This window comes from Aulonocara stuartgranti (genome assembly GCF_965226115.1).
Source record: "Aulonocara stuartgranti genome assembly, chromosome: 8".
Taxonomy (NCBI): Eukaryota; Metazoa; Chordata; class Actinopteri; order Cichliformes; family Cichlidae; genus Aulonocara; species Aulonocara stuartgranti.
The window spans coordinates 10,590,187-10,615,722 of NC_138959.1; the positions used below are offsets into that span (position 1 = coordinate 10,590,187).

Genomic DNA, 25,536 nt, shown 5'->3' on the forward strand with positions numbered 1-25,536 from the left:
GACAGAGCCGCTGCCTTGTAGCACTTATCTGTAAGGCTAGACTGGAAGCAGTCTGTTTTGGAGGGGAGAGATGGGGCCGATGAGGACAGAGACGTCTTCGGGTGAAGATGGCTCGCCACCAACGGCTCCACTTGTGGCATCCGGCGGAGGCCGATAGACTCCATCCCCTCACAATCCAGCAGGGAGCTCCCCACGATGGAGTGTTTCTCGCTGCAAGGTTTTGCTTTCCACGTCACCGCTATCTCATCGAGTAGCTCAGGGAAAACAGGCAACACATGCTTCCCCGTCTTTTTCGCTTTCGGCAATTTCTTACCGTCAAAACGAGACTTTACAACCTCTGTTTGTATGGCGGGCCACAGGATGTTGAGCCTAGCGGCTGCGCGCTTGCACATGTCCTGCATGTCGAGATCCAGGGGAGACGGCGGTGTCGGTTTTTCAACCTCGCCGGTAGCCGAGGGCTTTGGAGCCCAGCTGATGCTAGCCAAGGAGGTGGAATCTTCCTCTTCGCCGTCGTGGCGAGCAGGAGCTCCGAGTCAGCCGACTCATCTCCGTCCTCGTTAGCATCTCCTCCCCAAGTGACTCCAGCATCGCGGAAAAACACACGATCTCCGTGTGCCTGCAGCGACGGGAAAGCGGTCGCGATGGGCTGAGGGTTTGCCTCTGCCCAGCTCGGCCCTGGCGTTGCGGCCAAATCATCGGGCATCTCAGTTTCTCCTTGCGCCGCAGCAGCCTCACACAACAAAGGGTCGCCGCCCGACAGGTTAGCCTGGCGAGCTAGCCTGCGGCGGAGTAGTTTGCGTGGGAAAGCCACGCAGTGGATACAGTCGTGTGCAGGTGTCAGGGCAGCCTGAGCGTGAGATAAGCCCAGGCATGCCGCACACACGGGGTGTGTATCCCAGGCAGAAATCTTCTTGCCACAAGGACAAAGTTTTGCAACTTCGTTGGCCGTCGTAGCCATGGTTAGCTAGAGGGTTGCGCACGTTAGAGAGACTGACACTGAGTGCGGAGAATATTGCTATTCCTCGCTAACGTGGGTTGAAAAGTGTTGCTACTTTTCTACAGGTATTGCTACCTAATGTGTAAAACCGCTAGCGTCGAAGGGTATTGCTACCTGATGGTGAAGCTAGGGGTACCTTTATTAGCAAAGTGTTGCTACTTCGCTTTTGGAAAGTATTGCTACTTCCCTGGGTGAAAGTATTGCTACTTGGCACCAGCACTAGCTACAGAACAGTATTGCTACTGCTTGTATGCTAGTGGACAACTGAAAAGCTGGGAACAAAGCGCCCGGCGACCGAGTTGTTTCACTCGAATCTGTGGACAGTTTAGCTTTAGCGCCCAATAGCACAGTTGTCTACAGGCTTCTGTGAGAAGCGAGAATGAAAGAGAACTTAAGGTTATGTATATAACCACGGTTCTCTGAGTAGCATGAGTGAGTGTCTCACCAGACCGCCCTCCTTGCTATGGAAGCGAGGAAGAGGTGGGCTTGTTTTGAATGACATCTGACACTATGTCAGCCTATTATATAGGGAGGCACTGGCCCCTCCTGACATGGGCGTCACCTAGCCAGCCTGTAAGGGCTGGCATAATGGTATTTGAGCTTCTGATGAGGTCACGCAGGAGGCGTTCCCATAGTGAGACACGAAACGAATGCTATGAAAGAGAACCAAGTCCTAAACCAAGCTTATATTATATTTTTACATGCTGTAGTGCCATTTTTGGGAGCATTTCAAGTTGCTATACATCAATACAACCATTATAGCCCAAATTTTAATAATATGTCTGCATTAAGTGCATAGTAATTACATAAATTGCAAAAAGGTGCAATAAACTACAAAAAAAATTGAAAATCGTTTTTGTTTTTTTAACATATATTTCTAGTTAGAGAAATTTAAGAGGCTTATCCCTCAAAACTGTAAATACAAAAAAGTTGCACAAAATAGTTTCCCACCACAGGAAATTTATTTTAAGTGTCTTCATAGTTTTATTTTTGAAATACACCAATTTTTATATACTGCAGGAAAAACGAAAATAAATATTATAATGCAAATTTGAAAAAAAAAACAAAAACAAAAAAAAAAAACCAGCATATGCATCAAAATAAACTATTTCCAGCAGTGCAATATGAGTCCTAAGCATCCCAGAAACGACACAGAAAGTCATAAGGTCAAATATAACTTTTAAAAACACCAGTATAGGCTCATAAGGCCCTGATGGTAAAAAACTACATTTCCGCAAAATGACGTCACTTCCGGTTTCGGCCAGGACATGGCGGACATGCGATAGTTTGCGCTGATGGACGTAAGAAGTGTTACAAACAGCTGATCGGATCGGCAAAGCGTGTTTCTGGAATATTATGTTTTTGTTGCTGCAAGCGCTTTTTATGCAGTTTTTGCAAAGCCATATGTGAGCCATATGTGGAAGGAAACCGTGACTTAGGACAAGCTGATGGCATAAGATGTAAGTACAACTCCTCCGGTTTCATATGCAAAAAAAATTATTGCGCTAGCTTACGTGGTTGCAGTGCTACCGAGATTTAAAAATAGTTGCGCAAAACAGAGCGTGCCCGCTCCAACCGGCTTTAAAGGGTTAAAAGCAGCAAATATGGGCGAAACCAGGAGTAAGCAAAAAACCAAAATAAACAATTTATCATTTAAGAAAAGTTTCCATTTAATGTTAATTTTAATTCATTTTATCGTATAAACAGATTTTTCATATACATTTTCTCAGGTATAATCCTGAGAGATTCCCAGAAACATCTTTATAGTATATTCATGATGGTTTATTAGCTTTCATGAATATATACTATATTCAGCCTCATCTGACTGAAGTGAATAAGAAGAATCTCTTTGGCATTCTTGCAAACCTAGTCCCTAGGGGCTGCCTCTCCCCGTTCGCCATGGCTGATTGGCTCAGGAAGAGTCAATCAGCCATGGCAACACAGTAATGGATGCCCATCATCTGTAAACCTGACAGCCTATCAGGGTTCAATCACAAGAACCTGTCTCAACTACCAGGGTCCTCCGTCCCCAAGGAGATATAGATTTGGAAATTGATGCTTCAGCACCTCAGAGATAAATGGAATAATGTGAGAATAAATCATCAGGCAGCTTGGTCCCAGTGGGGCAGTGGTGTTAAGAGGCCAACTACGTGTAGCACATGGGGCTGTAAGGCACAGTGTTGGGGGGCAATCAGTTTTGTTCTGGAGAAAAATACTGAGAGCCTTTTACAAATAACATCTGTCTGAGAACGGATGTTTCCACAGGCAGTGGGAATTTAAAAGACTGTGGAAGTAACTGGCAGATGGAGAGCAGTGGAATAATTAATTCAGAGAAAATAGGTTACATTGTCAATGCGCAACTGAAATGCAAAAGACTTCACATTACCATTTGAAAGTTTGTTTACGGAACTCCTTCACAAAATCAGTTTTGTTCACTTTTAAAAGCAAACACAACCACTAAGGAGTCTTGATAGCTTGTTCTTTGCCGTTAATAGTGACAGCCTTGTATGTAGTCGTTTAAACGTTTAAAAGTACAGGCTTCTTCAGCGCACTGATGCTGGAGTAGCTTCAATACGAACATGGATTCCATAGTTTTAAAGCTGCTTTGTTCATAAAAATGTGTTTTCTTTCCAGCAGAGGTGGGAAGAGTATTTTAATCAATTTCACTGGGCTAGGTTCTCTCCCACGTGTGCTGTCGCTGAATCTCTGCTCTGTTTAGCGAAGCACACTGTAAATGCCCAGGGAAGAGCTAGGAGCCACTTCACGGGAGCTCACAGCACTGGGAGGCCGCCTGCATAAATCTAGCTTAGTTAAAAAGAGTGTTTCATCTCGGATGTGGGGATCAGCAGTGAGGAGCCATGAGTATAAAGCATGCAGTCTGTTGCAAGGGGCATTTCTAGGGCTCCTTTTTCCCTTTGCAAGAATAAGTGCTCAGGATAAACTGCTGGTGAGCGAACAGGCATCACAGCCATTCATACAGGCACTTTTTTATAAGTGCTTTCCATCTAATAATTACACTCTGGTGGACGGATCCGAAAGCAACTTGAACCTAAGGGTTGAACCACCAACCTTCTGATTAGTAGATGACCTGCTCTACATCCAGAAACAGATCTTACCGCAATTACATTACTAATCATATTAATTATACTGTCACATATTCTCCAAACGTAAACATCAAATTGCTGTTTCAGCAAACCAACAGTCAAAACAACCCGAAATATTTGGTTTGATATTGTATAAAACAGGAAACTGCCAACACATCTGATGAGCTGGAATCATGTGATCATTTCATTTACAGAAATGCAGAAAATGGGACAGAGATGACTATTGGACAAACACACCTAGATCTTAAAGAGCTTCTGGGTTTTTAATAAAGAAGCCTGAATCTGGTATCATGGGAAATATTGTGGATAGATTAGCCACAATATCAAAACCAAAGACAGGTAAGTAAATAATATTGATCCTCTAATAACAATGCAATGTTTCTGCTGTTTCTTGTACACTTTCTTTTTTTCTGTAGAAGGGATATTGGATGGATGGGTAAAAAAATAAATAAATCATATGACAATGGTAAACTAAACATGCGGACACAGGCAAAAAAAACTGCAGTAATGGCTAAAGGAGCCTGCAAACAAGCCCAAGGCATTGACCGAGCATCCAGCCTCCCTGGATTCCAACTCAGAGCATCCGTCCAAACCACTGAAACGAGCCACACAAGTTACTAGACCCAAAGCAATAGCTGCCAATGTCCTCATGCCACCTGCAAATTCTGCATCCCTAATGGATAAGAGCCTACACAATATAAATGAGGCGGTTTTAATGTTGCGGCTGCTCTGTGTACAGTGCTTTATTAAAATAGCTGGAACCTTTTCCTCGAGCTTTAGCGTGGGATGATATATCCCATACAACACACAGCTGCACAAAGTTTAATCAAACTTTGTGCAGCGACGAGGCCATCTGATCCCCAAGCACCCACCGGCACCTTGCAAATTATCAGCACAAAGTGACAGGTAAATATGGAGAGCGGAGCTGCTCTACAGGAGTGAATCTACAGACCAGGACACATACTCCCCCTCCCCCCCATCACTCTCGCACAGGGAACGAGATAAATCAGAAAATGGCAGGCAGGGAGGAGAAATAGGAGCAGAGAATAGTGCTGATTGATATATGCTGCATACTACGCATCTACATAACAGCTGAGACAACCATTTGAGCCACTATCATTACTTACAGGAGAGGCAGGCTCTCCTGTAACTGAGACGACTCATTCATTGACATCACCACCCCCTGAGCCGAGTAGGAGGGCACGCACAATTGTATTTAAATGACAACTTATACCACAGACTAAACTTAATAAGCTTCAAAGGGAACATTACTATAACAACATGCGACACCCACCGCTTTCACACATTATATACAGAAGCCCTCTGACAACAAAAACCTCCCGTTGTCTTAGAGAAATGCCCAGAGCCTGTTATGGGGTCTGCAGTGATCCCATTAATGAGGCTTTATAAATGTTTGCTGCGCATGCTATTAGGTTGTATCCCGGACAATTAGCTTTATCGGCATTTCACGTCTTTTTTAGACTGCAATGATTTAGCACAAAAAGCGCTAAAATCATTACAAGTGTCACATAAAGCCTGTGCTGCTGACAGGTCAGAGATTCAGCTGTAGTTTTTAAATTGCCAGCACGCCAAGACCATGCATCGTCGTTCAGAAAACAGCTGATCTCACCAAGGCATCTGTCAAACTTTGGGATAATCTCCCTCTGAAATGAATTTTTTTTACCTAGTAGTCTTAATGTTTACATGCAGATTGTTTTTCCCCATAGTCGGGCAGTCGGATAATCACCAAGCTGGAAACATCTCTACCTGAAAGCAAATATTGATCCTACTTTTCAGGAAAAAAATTTCTGGTTCAGCTTTGACCTAATGTTTTGTAGCTTTATGTGACCTCTGCAATGAGAGAGTCTTACTGCCTATTTGAGTGCTTTAGCTTCACCACCTCATAAAAAGGGTAAAGCTGCCTTATTGCTGGCTTGATTACAATATCCATAGAACCTCTAAAGTATTGCACGAAAGTCTCGAGCCATCCCTCATTTCCTCATTTTTTGTTAGGAAAATGGGAAATACATACAGTAATTTACTGAAATGCAAAAACAGTGTTTGGGCACTAATCAGCTGTTAATTAAATGATCTTTCTTCCCGTTCTTATGATCAGTTTAAACTTGCAGGTTTTCTTCACCATTCCCATATTTCTAAATGCACTGAGATGCTGCCATGTGATTGGCTGATTACGTATTTATGTTGTGTTGGCCAGTGGGGTTGGGGATCTCGTTAAAATTGATAAGAGGCCTTTTTGAAAGACGTTTTAAGATTTTATATTATTAGTCTTTGCGTAAGGCCACTTATTCCTGAAGGGAAGTTTTAAATAATATTTCAAATCTGAAGAAAGCGAAAAATGGTTTACAGTGGATTTTCTTTTCACAGGCCTACACAAGGATTATTCAAAGGATTAAAGACCACAAACACACATGATCTTGCTTCAATAATTTACTCCAAGCTTTTCTCTTCATTCTGCCCTTGTTTGGAGGTTTAAAATGATCTTTTTGTTAACGTGAATACAAAAACGAAAGGGCATGATGCACTCCTTATTTAAACAGGGCATTGCTCTTGGCGAGTAAAACAATTAATTTCAATTCAAGTCAAAGTTACCCTGCAGTGTGTCTGTTACTTATTTATTTCAGACTGTGGCCAAAAACACAAAAGAAGCTTTAATTGTGGCTCTAATTAAAATTGTGATTCATTCTTGCATACAAAAAAAAAAAAAAACCCAAAACAAAGCAGCAAATTACAACCAGTGAAAAAGAAATCAAAGGAGACATTTAGGTTGGTTTGGTTTAGCTCTGTGAAATCAGAGCTAGAAGCATCTGACCACTCACACAAAAGAGAACAGCTTTTCACACAATCTAACTACAACGTTATGAACACAGCTAAGAAATACCAGCATGCTCAAGAGGGTTTACGCTGACATCTGTGGGGATTTATAAACATGCAGAAAGGCTGGTGGGAACACAAGATGCTAAAATCCTTAATCCATGAGCCACAGTGGCAGGCATGAGGATTTCCCAAGCTTAATAAGAGTAGATCTTCACGGGGAAATAAAAAGGCTGTTGTTCGCTCAACAGAGATGAACTGGAATCTAACTGAGACTGACTGGCGTACTGAGAGTAAAGAGAAAAGAAAGTACTTTAGAAGTAGGAATAGAGAGGAGGAAAACAATTCCTGGCGCTCAGAATGTGGAAAAGGAAAAACCAGATAATGAGAAAAAATGTTTAAAAAGCTGAAGCTAAGGCATCCTACATTAAATGATGTTCCCATGATCCGTTTGTCAAAGCCAGAGGCTACGGTCCATCGGTGGTTTCAAAATTCAGGGTCTACCTGGCTAAGATACAGTAAAGAAATCCTTCCTCCCCCCAGTGAGAGCTCTGTTTGATGTGAGCAGGCATTTCATCAAGCTGGAATTGTACTTCTCTGTGCTACAACAAAAGTAAATCCACATACGTCGCTAGGATTTTCTCTCATGTGTGCTACTTTTGTTATACAGCACCTCAAGAAAGAAGAGATCAGAGAGCAGTGGTCAGTAAAACCTACTCATGGCCACTTCATTAGGTCATCTGATCTCCCGCTCGTTAATACAAATGATCTAAGCACCCAATCAGGTGGTGGCAATCCAATAGTTTAAACATGAGGACATGGTGTAGAGAACCTCTTTAAGTTCAAAACAAGTATCTGATTGATGAAGAAGAAGGGTGATTTAAGTGCCTGTCAACGTGGCATGGCTCTATTTCAAAAGCCGCTTCCATACTTGGATTTCAACACAACCACGTCTAGGATTTACAGGGAACGGTTCAAAAAGAGAGACTATCCAGTGAGCAGCAGTGCTCTGGGTGAAAATGCCTTGTTGATGGCAGAGGTCAGGAGAATATCCACACTGCTCTGAGCTGACAGGCAGGAAGCAGTAACAACAGTAATCACTGCTTATTACAACCAAAGGATGCAGAAGAGCATCATTGAATTTACTGAAGAAGATGGGCCACAACAGGAGAGATCACACTGGATGCGACTCCTGTTACATGAGCAGGTAATTGAGACTGCACTTCACAGATGCTCACCATACCTGGACTATGAAATATTGAGAAAGTGTTGTCTGGATGGTAAACAACATAAAATATGGATCCATCCTGCCTTATATCAATGGTTCTGGATGTTGTAGGTCAGCGGTAACCAATCCCCGGGTCCGTGAGTCATTTGGTACCAGGCCACGAAAGTTGAGGTTCGGGTGTGAAATTCATGGTTTTCAGGGTTTTTTTAATCGTTTTTATAGTTAACTCGGTTTTCCCTGGTTCTTTTCCCGTGTGTTATGAATACATCTTTTTTGGGGGGTACCGGTACTGGTTTTATTTTGTTGTATTTATCTGCGACACCTTAAAGGCCGGTCCGTGAAAATATTGTCGGACATAAACCGGTCCATGGCGCAAAAAAGGTTGGGGACTGCTGTTTTAGATGATATAATGACATGGGAAGCATTTTCTTGGCACATTTTGGGCCAACTCGACAATTGCTGCCTATGTCGATCCCATTACGACCACAGTGTACCCATATTCTGATGACTCCTACAGCAGGATATCACATCATCTCACAAAGCTCAAATCATCTCAAACTGGTTTCCTGAACATGACAGTGAGTTCACAGCACTCAAATGGCCTCCACGGTCACCAGATCTCAATCCAGTAGAGCACCTTTGGGATGTGATGGAATGGGAAATTCACATCTAAATGTGCAAGGTGCAAATCTGCAGCAACTGTGTGATGCTATCATATGACTATGGACCAAAACCTAGCATCTTGTTTAATCTGCGGCACAAACAATTAAGGCAGTTCTGATGGCAAAAGGGGGTTCTAGCAAGGTGTACCTCTTTAAGTGGCCAGTGAGAGTATATCTGTATATCAGGCAGCAGGAACGGATTAGCCAATTCACACTGGAATAAACAACTAACTAGATTCATTATTTTTAATTAGGAAGTTATTTATTCAGCTCTACTAGAAGATTAATTATGTAAATTCTATTTTGAAAGTGCAACAGTTGTTAGCTACCATAGCATGGAAGAATCTAATGAAAAGAGGGTCAAGAACAGTCAACTGATTTCCTTTATTTGCTTTAGTTGTCGAGTTAATCGCAAACAGTGGTCCAGACTGAAACGCGCCAATGACAACATTTTCTCTCTTGATTGTTTTCAGTGCTGTTTTCTTTGATTTAACAGTTGTTGGGAAGCTTTTATTAAGATAAAGTAATTTCTCTTGAACTCAATTAATATTATACTGACTTCCCCACATTTCTTTTCAGCTCCGCTGGATGCGTTTGTGCAGGGAGGTGTGCTCGCTGTGAGACTAAGAGCAGGGAAAGTAGAAACTATGTGGTAACTATGTGAAGCTAGTGCAAATCAATTAGGTGAAAAACAGAGATCAATAAAGGATAAAATATATAAATATGGATGGCATGGTTAAGACAAAGACAGCGACTATAAAAAAAAGCTTAATTTAAGGATTCAAAATGTCACAGTAGCTGCTTTCATTTTTTTATATAATATCTAAGTTGTGTTCCATGTGTTTACTGACGTTTTGATACGTTTTCCACAAGAGCATAATTTTTAGCTTAAAAAAACAACTTGCGCAGGAAAAGAGACAAATATTCATTAAAATATAGCAGCTGTTACCATTTTGGGTAAGTTTGGTAGAGCAGACCAGGGTGGAAATCTGAAAGGAATCCTTGCTGATGGTACAGATGCCCAGGGTCTGGGTATTTTTTCCAGTGGTGGAGTAGCCTTTCTCTTCCATCTCCAGCTTTGTGGAAGGTAGGTTTAGGTACAGAGAAGAGTCCTCTAGCTTCTTTACCTCCGCCTGGTTTTAGAGAACAAGTCTCAGTCAGTTTATTGGTAGAAACCCCAAATTACTGTGTACACATTAAAACAATGTTGCATTCTATAGCTGTGGTTTTAATGGATCTCCCTTTGATATATATTATCAACAAAACAATTTGTGTGTTTTTCTACCGAGCTGTTGCATGTGAGAAAAATATCATTCATTTCCAAATGCAGGGTTGACTGACGAAAACAACAATCCAGAAAACATGACAAGACAAATGTAACAAGATTGATTTTTCCCATATGAACTTTTTAATTAACATAAATGGGCACCGTAACACAGAGGTATCATTATGCAAGGGTTTTTAATTGGAAAGTACTCTCATTTCCTTGTGCGGGCTGATGTGTACCAGCTACCCAATTCACATACAAAGCACTGATGGCAGGCTGTTATGATGACAGTCGCCGATACAATAGGGCAGTTTTTCACCTACAACTTATTTCATGGTCATTTCACAAGGAGAGCGGGCTGTCTGACGAGTAGGCAGCAAGAAACAAAGACTAAGTGTGTTTATGGGATGTTTTTGTTTTGTTTTTTTACATTTACCTTGTACACGATGAGATCATGCTCACCGTCCCTCAGAGTGGTCCCGTCATACCTCATCAGCTTCACAAAAGATAAGGCAAATATCTTCTCCGATTTATCTTTGGCTGTGGAAGAAAAAAGAAACACGCAAGCAATAAAGACAACTTGGTTATTGGTGTTTACGTTTGAGACTAAGACTGCGTTCATATATACAGTTCGCTTTTTTGTACCGTTTGCTTTTTGTCTCATTTTGCAAAACAAAACACACCGCATCTTTCGTACGTGTGCAATATGCTTATGTGAACAGTGTTCGTCTTCGGGAACAAAAAAGAGATCATATTGCAGTAAACCATGCAGCACTGCTGACGTTACAACAAGTCATTAACAAACCAGCAGTCTGAAAGAAGTGATAATCCAAACGCTAACCTCAGCACTACACTCCCTGAGTCAGCTCCTGAGTTAGCACAAGAAACTACTGTTCCCCTCTGATGTCTTTATTAATGCTATGGCTGCATCTGTCCGTGAACGGTTTATTTTTCACCCTGAAGTGAAGCAAATGTACGCACGCCGACTGTTGAGACCAATTATGCATAGGTCTGAAGGACTTGTGCATAATATAATGCGAGGGACGTGGGAGATGCAATCACAGTTGGTTGTTATATAACAATATGTGCCTTAAAATAAAATAAAAAAAACCTGCTAATTACAAAAAGGAATATTGTTCAAGTGGCAGGCTTTGGATTAATGTACACTTGCTGTTATCAAATGAATAAACACTTGCACTTGTGCTCTGCTGCAGCTGTGACCAATTTGTATAATCCTGTAAGAGTGGAGGAAAGATGCTCGTGGTTTATGTGTGCAAGTGCAGACACATGTGTGATTGGGAATGTTGAGTGGAAGCGCTGCATAAACAAGGAAGAGAGTTACGACTTTGTCCTGTAACCGGGACTTTGGATGGGGCCACATACATCATCATTGCGGATCAACAAGCTCGGATTTACGCGCAGGGAGACGTGATTCATCGAAGTATATATCTTGCATTCTATCTGCATAAATCCCCTCATTGGTTTGCTGCCCGCAACTCACCGGTGAATAATTGCTAGGCTGAGATGAACCAGTGGAGGGAGAACACTGTAGGCATGCCATCCAATAATACCAAGTGTATTAGTGACTTCCTAAAGGGCACAGAGCTGAAAACTCTTAATTTGGACAAAAAAGGTCACTTTCAGGACAGAGCTACTTCTTTAAACCAATCGAAGTCCGATTTGTGTGCAAGTTTCGCAAATTTCCCCCTTAAGGTGGGCTGTCACTTCAAATTTAGTTGACTAAACTGTTCCACATTTTAAAGCCTACCTGACTCACGAAGCAGAGGCATAAAGACAGATGAAACAAAAGTGAAAAGATGGCAGGAATCTTTTACAGCTACGGCAGCATCTGTGACAGCAGCCATCAGCCTGATGAGGCCTGACAATGTTAGAGTGCTACTCTGACGCACTGTGTTCGAGCTGGCCTAATTCTCAACCAGAGGGCTGAGATACTGAACACATGAGCTCCACTAGTGGTCTTGATGAGCAGCTCTGTCACTCTGTGTATCCCCTTAAAGTTCAGCTCTAGCTAGGAGCACATCGAAGGAAGCAGGAAGGACACGGCCACATGACAGCGCAGGCAGGCAATACAAAGGCCTGACAGCCTAAATCTGCACTGCTTTTCATCACAAACTAATCACATGTAGAGAGGTTAAGGAACAAAAATCTATGCCCGTACACACGGCTGTTCCATCTTTGTTCACCCTTTCAAATATTAATATTAATATAAGAAAGTGGCTGATTATAGCACAGGTAATAGGTATGCTAGAAACCACACAATTAAACCAGGTTGTTCCCACTGAGTTAAGTGCATGTATGATCATCAGTGGAGCCCTGCAACAGGTTAAGGTTGCGCCAGCTGACAGCTGATTATCAATAGCTTGCAAGTTAGCGAGCTTGTACTCCCTTTAAATACTTTAAATGAAAATCATAAGTATTATCAAATTCATATTAAATTTAATATGATATGCTAGAGTTTATTTTTACATCTCTAAACAGCATAGCATTTCCTACAGGGGATTATACAGTATCTTTTAGAAAAAGAGCTTTTGTTAGTCAGTCTTTTCTTATTGAGCAGCGCAACATACTGTCATAGTCTAAAATAATGTCACTTTACGTCGCTGTTTTTCACTGATTGTCCACTGATGTGTTTTTTGTTTTATCATTCATCTGTTTCGATCCCTTATATGTGCCTAGATAACCTTAGATCTTTTGTTTTCCGTTTCTTTCTATTAGTGGCATCAATCTGAAACGGTATGTGTATTAAAATGAGCCTGTATGACTAAATCTGGCACATTTACATAATGGACCTAAACGCTCATGTTAATTAATGTGCACTGCTCCTTATATATAACAATAATTATATCAAAAACACTTGCAGAACAGTCATACAGCCACTGTCAACACCAAAAAAAAAAAAAAAAAAAAGAGTTTAAAAGGTTAATAAGAGCAATGCAGGTTTGGACAGTACCATTTTAGCTGTTCAACTGATAAACACACACTTATGTCGCTTTGATCATCAGGTCAATTACTCCTGGCCCAACCTAAGTTTAGGCTGAAGACCAGAGGCGATCGTGCCTGTGCTTCAGCTGCACCTTATCTTTGGAATAGCGTCCCCACTATTCGTGCCTTAGACTCTATCCAATCCTTCAAATCACAATTGAAAACATATTTAACCTGGCCTTCCCAACCAGTTAGTGCCCTCTAATCTAATTAACTTCTTAGTTGATATTTTGTATCTATGAACTGACCTTCCTTCTGAACTGAGGTCCGATACCTATTTTTACCTCACTCTTCTGGTCTATTAGTGCCTCGCTTCTGTCTGTGCTACTGGTAGTACCTGACCTGTATTTTGTTAATTGATTTATTTTGATGTGATGTGCTATACAAATAAAACTGTATTGTACTGTATGGTACTTATGGTCAATAATCAACGCATGCAAATGAACCTTTCCTGCTGATGTTTGAAGTGGGGAAAATAAGCTTCCCAATGTATCACCCTTTCTCACTTACCAGCAGCAGTTGTGCTTTTGCATTTGGGCTACACAGCACACATTACTGTGGGTGGACAGCACTACCTTACCCAGTGCATGCTCAAAAATATTCACATAATCTCCCAAATGGCATATTTAAGTATATAAAGAATGTTCCCACACTGTAACCAATCACAGTATGGCAAAGGATTAGACACGTGAAACACGGATCAGTGAACAAAGCGTCATAAAGATTTAAAACAGTGATCACTATAGAAATGCACTTTAAAGTTTTCAGCGTAGAGAAACTGGCTGATAATCTAGTAAGTATCTTGAACTCAGACACTCCCAGTAATAGAAAAAAATATAAGAGAGATTTTACTCTGATCTGAGTAAGACTCGACCGTAGATTGCAGTCTATGGCCAACATGGATGACAGATCACAAAAACAGTTATCTTTAAGGTAGTCTTATGAGATCGTAACGTGTCTAAAGGATGGAAAACATTGGAAATTAATGAATTCTATTATGTGCTTTGATATCAACTGTACAAACGAGAAAATCTAACGGTTTGTTGGATAGTTCCTTCAAGCACAGCAAGAGTGGATGAGTAAGGATTTGTTTCATTGAGCATATTAGGTTCAGAGAGTCTGACCCAGACTTTACGTTAACTTCCTCTGTGAAATGAAAAATGAGTTTCTTCACTCTTCGGGTTATCGAGCTTAGAGTTTTCCCTTAATGCCCTCTCTAGATCTGGATCAGACCTCTGGTACGGTCTGCGGTATGTCTGTGATATTACGTGCAAATATGCTAGTTTCAGGAGGTGTTATTCTGCTCTTAAAAGCAATCTATTGCAAACTGAGATGAAAATTTAAGTCGTACACAGCGACAGTGAGGCAGTGAGAGAAGTTGGTCAGAAAATTATAGAAATACATGCCTGCACGGATGCATACAATCTTAAACATGGATAAAATTAGATCAATGTACATAGGAATATCACCTTTACACCCAACATAAAATAAACCCTGGTCTCTATACTGTAAGCACATTCACCAGCAGCAGCAGTTCACCATGCACAAATCCAAAGAATCCAGCTATTACACCTTTTTTAACATGTCGCTATTGTCAATTGTCAGAGAAAAGTTGAAGTTTGGCGGAATCAGCATGTCCCTGCAGTCCCAGAGTCACTTGAGGTGAGCCAGTTTCTAAAGTAACCGTTACACCAAGATAACAGCAAGTCAGAGTTTCAAAGGCATGTCTCGTAACAGCATTAGTCTCCAGAGAAGCAAGGTGCCGAGCATGACAAGAAGGCTCTCCAAGTGGATTATAAGCCAGCGTTGAGCTCTGAGACCTGGCAATTTCCTCCAAACCACCTGCATGCAGGTGAGAAGCAAACAAAGCAAGAGGATTTTGGAAGTAGATGATGACAGCAGCTGCAGATTAGCGAAAGGGTATACTTTCCAATCCTCACGTCCTCCAAGTTCTGCTCTGCCTTCTGTGCCATTTGAGCTGATTGCTTTGTATATACTGTATACACCTGTCATGCTCCCCAAACCCTTTTTCCTGCACCACTCCTGTGGCTGTAGGAAAGCCTTGCCATGTGGCAGGCAGATGGGCTGGCAGAACTACCACTGCCAGGCTTCCCTGACCTTTACACCCCGAAAATTAGAAAGGGTGTAAATAAAACAGAAAACAGAAGGGCGTACAACGCTGGCTGCATTCAGCTAGACACTGGTCCCAATAAACAAATATGTCCCCTCAGGCATTTTTCACATCCCAGCCATAGTCTCTGACAAGCCACTCCATGATGCTGCTTTGTGCGGGGGACAGACTAATACCTCTGATTAATGTGACAAAGGGTGAGCTTCAAAGTATTTATCACTGTGCAACACATCTGCTTGGTTTGGATATCTTCCATTATATTTGCTGGGGATAGATTAGGAGCCAACTGTGCAGTTGGTCATCTGAAAAACTGATTATTCACAAGCTGACATTTATACTCACAGTCCTGTGATGAGCGGTGACGAAAGGTGAACCGCAAGTGGCTCCGGTTCACGTCTTCAATGGGAATAGCAACCTAAGACAAAGGACGGAAGAGGATTGGCTGACAGCCAGGAACATAAACACACACACTCACAGAAAATAAGGACAAACTGAAATCAGAGTGAACTCTAAACTTCCTGGATTTTATGCTGTACAGAAATTAGCTCACATGTTGCAACACTTTTGCAAAAAAATGCTATATAATTATATGGGATTTCAGGAATTGAGAGAAAGTTTGCCTTTCTTTAAGTGTGATGAATAACTTCACTCTTCTATACAGTTTTGCACCACCGCATTTGCCACTAAAGTCTTGTGATAGAAATTACTGGCAATAAAAGCCTGCGGCGTAATGAAAAAACTTTGGAAACTACATGAAGGGGATGGCATCAAGGTAAAGGTAAAATAAAATGATTTAGAAGAGTAAAGAAAAAACCGTTAAGTGGCAGAAGTAAGCAGAAAAACAAACCTTTATCGTTTCAAACCAGCGGGGCTGCTTTACTTGGTAGTAGATAACAGACTTGTACTCATTGATCCCTTCATCTCCAGCTCCGGGAAAGATCACATTCTAGATAAAAGGTAAAAGACACAGAGCAATTAGGTAGTCAGACAATATAACTGGTTATCTGGTTATCCTTGCTTAGCTTTTAGTTCGCATAAAGTGCTATAGTTGTGATGGGTGAACTGCTTTATCATCACTCTGTCAAAATATTGGCACGCTCACAGTATGTGGAAAATTGACTAGCACTTATTTCATAAAGCAGAGCCCCTGGAGCAGAAAGCCTTAATCTAGCAGAATGGCCTTTAAAAGTCTGGATGCGCTTTATGCATGAGCACCTGTGTGCTGCCTGTCAATCTCATGACAGCATTGTGGAAATAAGAAATAAATTAGAAATTAATTATTTAAGAAGGAGCAGCAGTGGCTCCCATGCAGCAGGACGTGGAAGGAAGCCAAGAGCAGGGAAGCAGACCAGCTGGTGCTGATGGATCCAAACGTGTAAATTGGTCTTCCTAGCGGGTCCGCTGCGTTTCTACAACAGGTCAGGGTGCGTATGTAAAATACTACGTGCCCCACTTGAGGATTCGCCAAGAGGGATGGAGTGACAGCGGATGGTGCGCACGCCTTGTTTTCGATCAATCTGTGTTCAGCCAGCCTACCTCTTTCCTCCCACTACTCCAGCTGACTCCCTGGCCTGCTAGTGTACTGCTGCTGAAATACTCCTACACTAATGGTTTCTGACAACCAGCAATTATGAGGAATAACAGACCTCATCTCCCCCAGCCATGCTCTGGGGGGCAGGTGGTAGCTCTAGCAGTGCTGCTCCTTCTCTAAGTGGCCAAGGTTTCTGACAGCTCCAGATTTCACAGAGGGTGAAAGTGGCTAGGGTCTAACTACAGGTGAGAAGAAGTTCTGGAGGGGTGCTAATCAAAGTCAAAGGTAATAAAAAGTTACTGTCCAGCCTCCACAAATCCTGTAGGATTTGGAGGAAAGAGGAAGGATGACAAACACCAGAGGCAGAAAGTCACACGGAAAGAGAAGAATGGACAGAGAAGAATAGAGAGGATCAGAAGCCTGAGGGAGGCAGAAATGAAAAGAAAAAAAACACACAAAAAGCAAAACCCACAAATTTAACCTGTTAAAAAACTCTGTGTGAGGAGAGAGTTATTTCAAGTGCCTAGTACATACATATACATCTTTAAAATGAAAACAAGACATTTTTTATTTTGGAATAAAAGCCGAAAAACCAAGTTTCATTATCAAGAAAGAGACTTTCAGCCCATCAAATCCATGAAGGGTAAGGAAGAATTTAACCACTTCTTGCATTTCTTGCAACAAGGGAGCTTTTGCAATGCAACAGCAACATGGTGACAACACTTCTAGATAGGATCGATCTCTCTTGATCTTTGCTCTCTACTGTCACTGACTTTATTTATTATACCGCAAAGGCTCAGACAGCCTTGAACACAGACCTTCAGCGAAACATAATGACACAGGGTGGGAATTCACACATCAAATTTGTATCCGCTTCAGCTTATCATAGCTGTATTTGTCTCATACTAGGTTCTTGCTTCAAAAAGTTGCGTTTCCTTCTTCTAAAGAAACTTTAACAGCTAAAAATGTGAAACTTGAGGAAATGGTACAATTTTCCACCACCATTCTGCTCTAAAAAGCTTGAGACACTATATAAATGTCTTTTATGTCTTATATGCTTCCCTAATCTATTTGAGAAATCTCTCTTTATCGCACTCTCACTAAAATACACACAGTTTTGCTTCATCGAGCGCTACAAATTCGAAAAGTCTCTCTCTCATACCTGGCTGCATTGATTTGTATAAAATTCAGTTTACTTGATCGAGGGTTATGACTCAGTCAGTGGCTAAAATTTAGGTATGACTGATTAAAGTCGATGTGGTTTATTAAAACAAATCTGCAATAAGTCTGCCGCACAGCATACCAAAGGCCAATCCAAAAGTTAAGTTACTTAATTCAAATCAAATTCAAAGTAACTGACAATAAACTAGAAAACAGATGTTACCTGTATTGTTGCTGTTAACTTCTTATATTTGAATAGACTTTAAGAAGTCAGTAGTGTATATGGGGTAGGTTCTCAACTGCTGTTTGAGGTTAACAACTGCTAATATTTAGAATTCTTAGAATAAGCTTGCACCTACATTAAGTGTTGGTTTCACTCAAATGTCATACTTGCACCTCCCTGCAAGACCAAATGATCTGCTTTGTAGGTGTAACAGCTTATCTATGCATCTTATATATTCTGATGGGTATTCAAAAAAAAAAAAAAAAAAAAAACTCAACAAGTGCACATGAGATTCCAATCCTCATTCTATAAAAATACAATTTATAAGCAGAAGCTACTCAAGAATTGATTATTCCTCTGATGTAAGATTAATTAACAGATTTTTTTTACCAAGCGCTGCAGATTGCATTAAAAAAAATACAGATTTTGAGACAGCTTGCTTACAAACAATTAGACAGGGGAGAAATGATCCCTCTAACTTCATTAGCAAAGGTAATTAATTATACCAGAAGAAAAATGCTGATTTCACATCATCATTATGCTGCCCACGTTGCCTGTCCACATGCCTGAGTTTGTTACTGGCTCTGACAACGGCTGATTTTCATGGTAGTGAGCCAAATTTTAGGCTTCTCCATCAGCCACAAAGCAACAATATTACAACTTGTAAATCCTGACAAGCAGCAAAGACATACAGTTTCCCTGTGTATCACTCTTCTTTATAGGAGACCTGGTCAGTTAAGCGCAGTGCTGAGCAGTGTGAGACTAAAGGAAGCCGGGTAATATCACAGTCTGTCTGAGAAACCACTTGGTTACAGCACTCGTGTCCTGAATGCTGAGAGCACAGGAAAAATACCAAAGCAGTAGGTTAACATTCCTCGGTCGTACCTCGAGCTTCTTGCCGTCCTCATCATAAACCGACATGGTCACCTCAACGTTTTTGGGGGTTGTCTTACTCCCTTTGTCAAAATCCCCCTGAACCAGAGTCACGTAGATGTCGTTTCGCACATCCCCTTTAGGAAATAAAGAAAAACAAAAACAAGAAATGAGAAACCACCAACGCTTCGACGCTTCTTAGGGCTTCAGTTTTATCCTTTTCAATAATATTAATATTACAGCAACACTGGATATTATATGTATGACTGACTTTGCCCCATTAAATAAATAATGTCTTGGGTTTTTTTCTGTATTACAAATATTTTATGAACTGCAACAGTTTTCAGTAAAGTAGGACTCTAAACAAAACACTGATTTGCAAATCAATTAAACCCCATATTTAACTACTTTTTTTTAAAATAAATACTACTACTATAAATAAATACTTTTAAATAAATGTTCATTTTGAGTTTGATCCTCTTTTTTTTTTTATAAACTGAACAGGGACAACTGAAAATTTTAAAAGAAAACACCTGCTGGGTGAAAAAAATGACAATTCATTAAATTATTTAGTAGCATCACTGTGTATAAAAAGAGTATTATGGGAAAGGCTCACTGCTCTGTGGGAAATACTACAAAAACTTAAGAATTTGGGATCTCCCAGGTAGCACTGCATTAAAAATGCAAACCCATTGTGAGTTAACACATCGTTTCCTTGCTTCCACTGATGCAAGTTTAAACTCCACTATGCAAACAATCACATATCAAGAAGACGCAGAAGAACCGGATCCTTCTCTGGGCCAGAGCTCATTTATGATGTATTGAGGTGACATGGAAATCTGTCTTGTGATCTGACCAATAAAAATATGAAAGCCTTTCGTCTCTCTTTGAAGAGAGCATGTTATCAGTGCACATGATGCTATGAGGGTGTACTAATGCACAACTTGTACAAGTTTTGGAAGCACTATTAATGCTGAAAAATCTATTTTGGAGCTGGACGTGTCACCTTCCACATTGTGTCTTTTTCATGGTGGTGAGCCTAATTTCAGGTTACTCCATCAGCTACAAAGCATCAATATTACAATTAGTAAATTCTGACAGGCAGCAAAGGAATACAATTGTGCATCGCTTTGCTTTATTGGAGACCTGATCAGTTAAGCGCCATGCTGAGAAAGCACAGTATATCACAGCTTGTCTGAGACACAGGGTTGCAGTCCTGGCCTGTCACCAACTGAGAACATTTGAAGAACTGTGAAATGAAAAATACAACAAAGGAGGCTTCAGACTGAGTCGCTTCCAATCTTATATCAAGGAAGAATGTTGCTCTAATATGAAATGTGTAGCCAGTCTTAAAAATCCTTTAAGGGTGTTTCGCAAAAAGAATATCAGAGGTGATGCGAGACGGTCATACACCTGCCCTCGTCCAAATGTTTTTATTAAATATTGTCGAGCTTCTCAATTAAATATGGGGATTCAATCATTTTCAAATCATTTCGGTCTGTTTTTATTTACATTTTACACTGAATCCTGACTTTTTTCTGTAACAGGGTTATGAACCCCACTGAAAGCATTCAGCCATTTAGCCAGGGAACTTTCTAGGCAGGCAGCAAAGGGGAAGCTTTTTAAAACCTGGCATAATTATCTCAGGGAAGCCCATCTTGCGAGCCACGGCTGTTGATCGGTCCACAAGGTGAGGGAAATCCTTTCTTATCTGATGGATGTCTCCAGGAAGCAGCTTCAGAGTGACCCACAGGCCTGGTAATGGAAACAAGAAAAGGAAGTGAGGCATCAAGTAAAGCAGTATGTCATGAGGAGTCGGGTAAAGAGGCATGAATCAACTCTAGGGAAAGTGATTCATTTTTGTGCGTTTTGCTTGGTTCAAAGTTGGGTGTGATAAGCTGCTGTGACTAAAAGCTACGACACAAGTACGGTTTTATTGTATTAGAGAGAAAATCTCTGAACTATTTATAGTCTATATTGTTTTCATTTCATCTGTTTGTACCAAGTCTTTTAATTTTTCTTTTTGTTTTTTTAAAACAATCTGACACCAGTAGCTGCTCTGACTTTCTTCTGATTGGGAGAAATCCTTGGCTCTTTTTCCAAAATGCATGGCAAGCCAGTTTCAGCTCTGTAAGCACATTTAAAGGTGGCTTCACTCACTCTTAATATTCTCTAGGGGGGGAAAAAAAAAAGACCCACAGAGTCACAGCTTTGAAGAAGAAATGACTGAATGGATCAAATGAAAGCAGTCTGTAGTGCCCTTGTTCACAGGCCACAAGAATGAGTGGTCCTTGTGAACCTTAGAGACTTTATTCACTTACACTTTATGGGCCCCTTATTGCTATGAGTGACAAATCCCTCACTAGGTTAGCTGGAAGTCTTTTGATATGCGGACATGACCGAAACAGCTGCTGCGAGTACTCCACTGTTCTTCCCAGCGAGGGTCAGGGCAGACCTGACATTTATCCAAGTACGTCTTCATTGGGCGTGACAACACCATGGAGACTGTCATGTTATTTCCCCTCCTCAGCAGCACAAATCCCTCAGATGGTGAAGGTTGTTCTTCTCAGCACAGATGTCGAGTCCTTGATAAGCGCCATTCTTCACAAAAGTCTCAACAGCTTAATTAACAGCTGGATCGCTTGGATACTGTAGTCCTGGCGATGAGACCGACTATTTATAGTGTGAGCAGTAATTTATGGTGTGAGCGCTAAGAGTAAATTGTGTTTTTCATTAGCAAGTGGAACAGTTTTACTGCCTTGCAAGTATGTTGGGGTTAATAGTACCTTGTACAAAAAAAGATCTAAAACAAAAAAATAAGGCTTGCACTGACTTCAAAAAAAGATTTTTAGCAGCATCTGATTTAATCAAAAGATAAAATAGATTTTTTTCTCCTGGTTCATGTGAGGTGACGATGGCAAGGACAATTTGACAGAAAACTGGGCTTTTTTCTGATGTTTTGAATTAAAAGAAAAATTCTTGACTAAATGAAACCCAAATGAAAGAAGAAAATAAAAGAAAGAAATAATAATTTTATAACAGTTTTTCCGTCGCCTGTACAAAGTGTACAAACGCCCGATGTAGTGAGGCGAGTTTCTTCCTTGGCCTCGGTTCCTCTATCAGAACTGTTGCACTGTACCTTGGCCCTTGTGATTGACCTCTTTGGCGGTGATAACTTTGTTGATGACTGTCTGGAGGAAGTCATTCTCCCCTGCCACCCTGGGTGAAAAACGGGAGATGTTCAGCTGCTTGTGGCGAATGGCGTCATCCAACGCTAGCCTGCAGTACGTACACACCAGGCAAACACCACGGAGAAGGAGAGGTGGCAGGAACAGGAGGAGGAAGAGGAGAAGGTGGAGGAGTGGGGCAGGAAGAGCCATAAAGTGATGGTTGTAAGAAGGGGAGTGGGATGAGGGACAGACAGAGAGAAAAGAGAGACACACCGAAGAGTGATGCGAATACCATGACAGACACAAAGCCACTTGTTAGCAGTTAACAGCGAGCCAGGATGGGTCATGAAAGAAACACAAAGAAAAATGATCATTTAGGAAATTAAGTCCAGTCAGTATCCATAGAGCAACAGTATCAGAGTGAATGCTGACTTTCCCAAGTTTGATCTTGGTTGGGTTTTTTTCCCTTTTATTTTTAAAGATGCAACCCCCCCTAAAAAACCCCAGAAAAAATCCAATCTCAGAAACACACTCTGCTTAGCATCAGAAAAACACTTAAATATAAGTACCAAGTATAACATGTTTTGTACTCCGTAGGGCAACAAATTCATTGAAACAGCTGATGCACAGAGCATAAAAAGTAGCAGATGTGATCTGGGAGGCACCACATGTGTGGCAGCTGTCACAGGAAAGTGTGTTGTGAGCAAAGATGGCGTCTGCTGTGTAGAGGCTTCTTAACAAGCAGAAGGAGATGAGCATGGAGAAGACGACTGTAGTGATGCACGGAGGAAGCAATAAAGAATCTCTGCCCCTCGCACTGTTTTCAGTGTCTCCCATCTTAAACCAAAATCAGCCCGAGCAAGGAAGATGAATAAGCAACAACAAACATTTGCACATTCAGACACTGAATTCACTCAAACATTGTACAACAACCACCAAAAGACAGATTTTGACTTAAATTTGCATTTCTAAAATTATGTTACCTTTAACCTTCAAAATGTCAAAACTGAGTGGCCACTTGATTAGTTACACCACTGGTTGTTCATACAAATATCTAATCAGACAAACACATGGCAGGAACTTAGTGCATTTAACCATGTAGAAATGGCCGAGACGACCTCCTGAAATTCAATATGAGCATCAGAACAGGGAAGAAAGATGATTTAAGAGACTTTGAACATGACACGGTTGTTGCTGCCAGATCTGATGAGTCTTAATTTCTGCTGCAACACCCAGAGGGCAGTGTCAGAATTTAGTGTAAACAGCATGAAAACATTGATCCATCTTGCCTTGTATCCAAGTTTCAAGTTCTTGGGACACTTTGGGCTCCTTAGTGCTAACTGAGCACCGCTAAAACACCACAGCCAAGTATTGTAGCTGACCATCTCCGTCCATTTATGACCACAGTGTACTCATCTTCTGATGGCTGTTCCAACAAGACAACGAGCCACGCCCCAAAGCTCAAATGACTTGAAAATAACAAGTTATTTGTACTTCTTGGCCTCCACGGTTACCAGATCTCAATTCAGTTGAGCACTTCTGGTATGTGGTGGAACAGGAGATTTGCATCATGGATGTGTAGCTGACAAAGCTACAGAAACTGTAATGCTATCATGCAAATTTTGCAGCACCTTGATGAACCTATGCAACTAAGAATAAGGCAAAAGGGCTTCTAAACTGATACTGGCAAGGTGTAACTAATAAAGTGGCCAGTCACTATATGAACTTCCTGGAGCCCAAGAGGATGCCTTTAAATTAGGGACTTGGCTGGCTAACATCATTAATCTAAAACAGAGAATATCCGTCAATTTCAGTATCTCACAATAGCTGTCATTCTTTTTCCTGCCACTCAACTATCATTTATTACTGAATTGACATGTCAGTACAGCTTGTTTGTTTTTTTACAACAACTCAATTGAGTCTCAAATCTAATGTCTGTAAGATTATTGCCAATTTAACCTATTTAAATTTCTGTTTGGCTGCCAGAAGCTAAATCACACCACTGTGTCACGTTCTCTAAACGGCTCCCTCGCTTCCTTGAAAACACATTATTAAGCTTCTGTTTCAAAACTTGCTCTGTTTTTGAATGGCAATTATTCACACTTGGACATAAATAACTCCTTGTAAAACCTCCTCTAATTTCCATGATTTATGCTCACAGATAAGCCCATTAAGTGAGGTGATCAGCAAGCTAAACTGCCTGAATGTGAGGCATTTCAATTATGCAGGAAATCACGTTAAGAAAAAAGGTTGCTCTGCCTCTTTACACTATCCTACAAAAATGGTAGCAGTTAATGAGATTGCCTTAATTGAGTCAGCGGGGAATAGGGGAGTGTTACAGTCTTAAAACCCCTTCTAATCTGGCGTCAAGGAGACAAAACTTGTAGAAAGAAAAACGACACTACCTTTTCGGATATACAGTGTATACCTAAAATAATGGATGAAATTTTAAGCCATAAAATGTATCAGTCTTGCTTCTTTTATTTATTTTTTGGCAAGTTTATCCAAAACTTAAAGGACCTCTATGTTAAATGTGATTTATTTTGTGCTTCAGCACAATGCACTTACGGCTGAAATGGGATAAAGTGCTGCTTATCCTCGTCGTCCATTTTGCCTGTTATGATGTCAGTGACATCCATTACTGTGGAAAAAGGAGAGAGGTGGGGGTTAAAACGTTCTCAAGGCCTGCAGAGTGTAGCGTGGCTATGAAAGAGATCCAGAAAACTGCATGGTGGGCCACATCAGGGGGTAAAAGCTGTCTCAGCCAATGTTGGGATTTTCTTTGATGAGCACTAATTAAGTCAGAGGCTGAGCTGTGAGGAGAAAATCTGAGTAGTGGTTACGATGTGCACAAGCCTTTTGAAGCTTAAAACAAACAATGATTAAATATGAAATGAAGTTTCTTTAAATAGCTGTTACAGCGAAATGAACAGGAAGATCATAAGGTGACATAGCATACGGCTTTGAGTAGAGTTATCACAATATGTCAATAAGATACCACCGCAAGGATGCGAGTAGCAGCCTCATGGTGTAATATTAAACAGAATTATGTTAGATGCTAGAATGATGAGTCCTTCTTTACAACAAGACGCATGATTATTATTTTTTTTTTTCCAGTTTGCTTTGTTTGCGCGTTTGAATGCAGGCATTTGAGTCGGAAAAACCTGACAGCAGAGCTTGCCGACGAAACAGGAAATGCATTCTCAAGTCTGTCTGTTGGACAGACCAACTAAAGATAACACAAACATAAAAATGACACTGACGCCAAAGTTTACAGCAGGTCATCTTAGCTGTGTGAGAGTCAGCAAACCTTTATAATTGTGCCTAAAAAAAGAGCGAATCTCAAAAAGCGTT

At 41.0% G+C, this 25,536-nt stretch overlaps 1 protein-coding gene across 2 annotated transcripts in view; it reads right to left on the reverse strand.

Annotated features, from left to right (window-relative positions):
* dock1 (dedicator of cytokinesis 1) overlaps positions 1 to 25,536 on the reverse strand; it is a 198,034-nt gene that overhangs the window by 139,185 nt on the left and 33,313 nt on the right. Inside the window, exons 11-18 of one of the 2 annotated variants that reach the window (XM_082543129.1) lie at positions 24,751 to 24,823; positions 22,152 to 22,291; positions 20,642 to 20,767; positions 19,025 to 19,149; positions 16,072 to 16,170; positions 15,567 to 15,639; positions 10,527 to 10,630; positions 9,773 to 9,956 (exon numbers count right to left, since the gene is read on the reverse strand). In XM_082543129.1, coding sequence (XP_082399255.1) covers positions 9,773 to 9,956; positions 10,527 to 10,630; positions 15,567 to 15,639; positions 16,072 to 16,170; positions 19,025 to 19,149; positions 20,642 to 20,767; positions 22,152 to 22,291; positions 24,751 to 24,823 — 924 coding nt within the window. The remainder of the gene's footprint in view (positions 1 to 9,772; positions 9,957 to 10,526; positions 10,631 to 15,566; positions 15,640 to 16,071; positions 16,171 to 19,024; positions 19,150 to 20,641; positions 20,768 to 22,151; positions 22,292 to 24,750; positions 24,824 to 25,536) is intronic. The other variant, XM_082543130.1, reaches the window with a different exon arrangement.